The 4,003-nt window shown below is 38.3% G+C and overlaps 1 protein-coding gene across 1 annotated transcript; it reads right to left on the bottom strand.

Moving 5' to 3' along the window:
- On the bottom strand, positions 684-3,630 carry LOC107630437 (guard cell S-type anion channel SLAC1). The gene is made up of 3 exons (XM_016333561.2): positions 2,976-3,630; positions 1,839-2,647; positions 684-1,188 (listed from the first exon to the last, which is right to left on the bottom strand). Exons 1-3 carry the CDS (start codon positions 3,510-3,512, stop codon positions 840-842), a joined length of 1,695 nt encoding a protein of 564 aa, XP_016189047.1. The 5' UTR covers positions 3,513-3,630; the 3' UTR covers positions 684-839.

The following is a 4,003-nucleotide window of genomic DNA, read 5'->3' as shown; positions in this document are numbered from 1 at the left end:
CCACTGCCAATTATACCAAGAACAATAATAATCAATCAAACAGATTTCAAAATCAGATTGAACAATAGAAATAGCGTTATTTTGGAACGAAAAGGAGTTTTTTTGCGTCGAGAAAGTTGCGCCGTAACCCGTAACCCTCCGCCACTGTTGCTTGATCCGGAACCTGTAAGCCCTGTCGGAACAGTCTCCGCCTCATCCTCGCCTTCTTCCTTTACTTTGAATTAGGAACCAAGTTTCATTTTCATTGGAGTTGCCTTATAAAATAAAAAACCACTGCCAATTATACCAAGAACAATAATAATCAATCAAACAGATTTCAAAATCAGATTGAACAATAGAAATAGCGTTATTTTGGAACGAAAAGGAGTTTTTTTGCGTCGAGAAACGCCGACGTTGCGCCGTAACCCTCCGCCACTGTTGCTTGATCCGGAACCTGTAAGCCCTGTCGGAACAGTCTCCGCCTCATCCTCGCCTTCTTCCTTTACTTTGAATTAGGAACCAAGTTTCATTTTCATTGGAGTTGCCTTATGCCTTCCAAAATAAAAATAGGAGAAAAGATAACAAATGAACAGAGACGGTAAATTGTTGGTATCAGTCATCAATTGTGCTTTCTCATCAATATTATTATATTTCTAAAACTGGTTTAAGAGACATTGATAAGCAATTCTAGCATATATACTAGATAAGAAATGGCCGGCAAAATATCCGAGCCAATCAGTATATGTATATTTTTCTACATTGGGAAATAGTTTAAATGATATAGCTTTCTAGAGCACAATTTCCTCTAAAGCAAAGAAATTTGTGATTAATTCGACATAATTGTGTGGCAATAGAAATAATCATTCTTGAGCTGCATCCTTGTTCTCAGTAACTGAATTGTTGTTTATGGTAAGAGCTTTCTTTGTCCAACGCTTTATGTCATAGGCCTTCTTCAAAGGCTTCTTCTCCCTGCCTTGCCTCTTCTTATAAGTTATTGCAATGGCAAGGTCATTAGGGAACAAGGTGTGCCAAACGAATGCATGGAGAAGTGTGGATACAAAAAGAACAGACACCATTGTTGATGACATAAATGATAGTCCAAGAGCAAGTCCCTTGCTTATGAAGCAAGGTACCTGTTCTGCATATTTTATGGTTGCCACTGAAGCTGTTGTCATTGGAAATGTATAAGACCACCACGCCACTGAAAATCTGTCCATTGTTAAAGACGGGCATATGAGTAATTTCATATTGAAAATAGTATCGATATTACTCATTTTTTGTGCTTTCGTTTGAACTTTTATCATTTTATGAACAGTGAACGTTAGACTTTGTTTTATAATAATAAAGTGATGAATCTTAATTGATACATCAAAAATAAATTATACCAATACTTTATTATTAGATGAGTTACAAGTTTACAGTATTTTATGATAATTTTAACTTACATGGTCAATTCTATCATATATTTCAAGTGGTAGTCCTAGAAAATCATTGAAATAGAAGTCAAAATAACTTAAAAATTGTTCTTTAATCATCTTATTGATTTAAATTTTCAAAATAGAAAACTCAAAGACTATGATGGTCATAACTTAGGTTTCCCCATTCTAAAATGCTTCTTTGATATTCACCTTACTTGATCACTTTGAAAAGCGTTGGAAGATAGAGCTGTACTACAACATTCTTATGATATTACCCCAAATTGATATCCTTAACCTGAATAATTTATGATACTTGAAATAATTAGAAGGATTCTTCTTAGAAAAACTACCTATGATGATTGACACTCAGTTATATAGACTCTTGAAGTGCCATGCCACGCTACACATAAGTTTTAGAACATTGACAAGAATGGAATATACCTGAAACCAGTGAAGAAATTGATCCGCACAACAAGTGAAACATAGAGAAACAATGCAATGAAATAGCAAGTCCTTGATAAGCCATCAAATTCACCATATACATTCTCCCAAGCAAGGCTAGCGGCCGAAGGAGCTGCGATAAACATGGAGTAGACAGGGTGGAGCTCCTTGGGCAGCGCCTCGCTGGTCGGCAGCCTCTGATAAAGCGTCACAAACACCACCAGGTAATGTGCAAACCCGACGGCCCACAGGAACTTGGCTGGCTCATTCCAACCAACCTTGGATGCCAAGATTGCTCCGACGAAGTTTCCAACCACAGAAAGGTGTGATGATGGGTTTGCAACTTTGCAAAGACGCCTTTTCCCGCCAGAGAGCCACTGTCCATAGATTTTGAGCTCAAGAAGAAAGTAAGGACCCATGAAGGTGCACCATATAGCAGGGTGGAGTGTGCCTTGTGGGGCTAGCTTAGGGGGCACCCCTATGGCGAGGAACATGCATACGACCCATGGAGCGAAGAAGAAGTTGACTCTGACTGGGTGGAAGTACTCTCTTTTCACTGCTTCAAAGTAGAATATGCATTTCAGAATGTATGTGAAGGTAACTGCTGTTAACACTGCCACTGCCAAGAGCCACAGGCCAAAGTTGATGGCTGGGGTTATATGTAGGAACTTGGTGGCTGGCGAGGTTGCGAGGGCCCGCCAGAGCACCACTTGGCTGCTTAGGCCAAGACAGATACCGTAGCATCCGATCGGAAACCGGAGGAGGAAGGGCCATTTCTCGTCTTTGGGGAGAAGAATGTCCTCTGAATCCTGTCACACAGTAATTAGAATTGGGAAAAGAAGTCAAAAAAATATCACTATAAAACAAATGATCCCTTTTAAAATGACGGAAGGATGAACCTGTTGGACGGAATTAATTTGGAAAAGTCTAGGGGGCAGTAACTTTGTTAAATTTTGGCCAGTATGTAATCAGCAAAGAAAAGTAAGCTATTGAATGAAATCTTACACTAATCTCACACCATTAAAATCATCTTGATAGTTATTTGATGGCTACAAATCACAAAAATTGCTGACTCCTAACATTTCTCAATTAATTTTGTGGACTTTTAGTGAAAAAAATTCTATTATTATATCTGACCTTGACTTGATCCAACTCAGGTCCTCTAAGAGCATCAAAATATCTACCAGCAGGAACACTTTCATTCACAGAATCTTGATTCCCACTGAACCCATTACTCTTCTGAGATTCCAATTGATGATGATGATCCTTTTCTTTATTCCTTGTTGGTAACAAAGAATTCTGCTTGCTGAGTGTTGACTTAGTCTTGAATATGCTGAAGTCCCTCTTCCTCGCTTCCAATCCATGGATCCCATTGGCACCACCCAAACTAGTTCCACTTCTTGTTAGAGTAGCCTTCCTCTCGTATTCTTTTGCTTTCTTCTCGCTGTTCAGCACCGAAAACCCCGTCTCCAGCGAGACTTGCCGGTTAAAACTCCGGTGATGGGGTTTCCTTGATTCTTTAGCCTTGTTGCTCATCAGCTGCTGCTTCTTCTCAGCTTTCTCCTCTGTTTTTATCATCCTCTCTTCGTCGCCTTCTTCTTCTTCCGGCAAGACTTCATCAATGTCCACAAAATGGTTTTGCTGTGAGCCTAGAGCTATTGGTTTCTTCTCCATTCTTTTGCGGTGTGGTAATACATGCACATAGCAAAAACAAGCTCAATTGGAATCATATACCAACGTTGGGTGGTTTGGTTTTTATACAAGTGGTATCGTGAAAGAAATTATTGTATATTCTTAAAACATTTAATGCAAAATAAAAAAATGTTCATAATCACTCATTTTAATTTTATTTAGTCATTTTGTTATTTAACTTCTATTCTTATCATTGGCAACAGAAATAAGTCATCATAAATATTTTTAATTTGTACTTTAATTGTATTTTAAAAGCATGCAAACATTTTTTTTCCGCTACATGTCACGAGAAGTTAGCAAAAGGAAATATAATGCCTTTTCTATTTTGTGGATGCCTTTTGTGTTAGGGATAGGAAATAGAAGCCACTGCTTTGAGAGGGGGGAAAAATAAAAAGTGGGCATGGGAAGGGGAATCCCGTGAGTGAAAATTTGAACGTTTTTGTTTTGTGGCTTTGGATTATTGATAGTTATAA

This window comes from Arachis ipaensis, chromosome B01, assembly GCF_000816755.2.
Source record: "Arachis ipaensis cultivar K30076 chromosome B01, Araip1.1, whole genome shotgun sequence".
NCBI classification, from domain to species: domain Eukaryota; kingdom Viridiplantae; phylum Streptophyta; class Magnoliopsida; order Fabales; family Fabaceae; genus Arachis; species Arachis ipaensis.
Note: the sequence above shows the minus strand (reverse complement) of the source record. Positions and strands in the feature narration are given on the sequence as shown.

Excerpts from the sequence above, each read along its gene's own strand:
- LOC107630437 (XM_016333561.2), bottom strand. The coding sequence starts at position 3,512 with ATGGAGAAGAAACCAATAGCTCTAGGCTCACAGCAAAACCATTTTGTG. Across the intron at positions 2,648-2,975 it reads CTGAGTTGGATCAAGTCAAG|GATTCAGAGGACATTCTTCT; the intron begins GTCAGATATAAT and ends ACTGTGTGACAG. Across the intron at positions 1,189-1,838 it reads AATTTCTTCACTGGTTTCAG|ATTTTCAGTGGCGTGGTGGT; the intron begins GTATATTCCATT and ends AACAATGGACAG.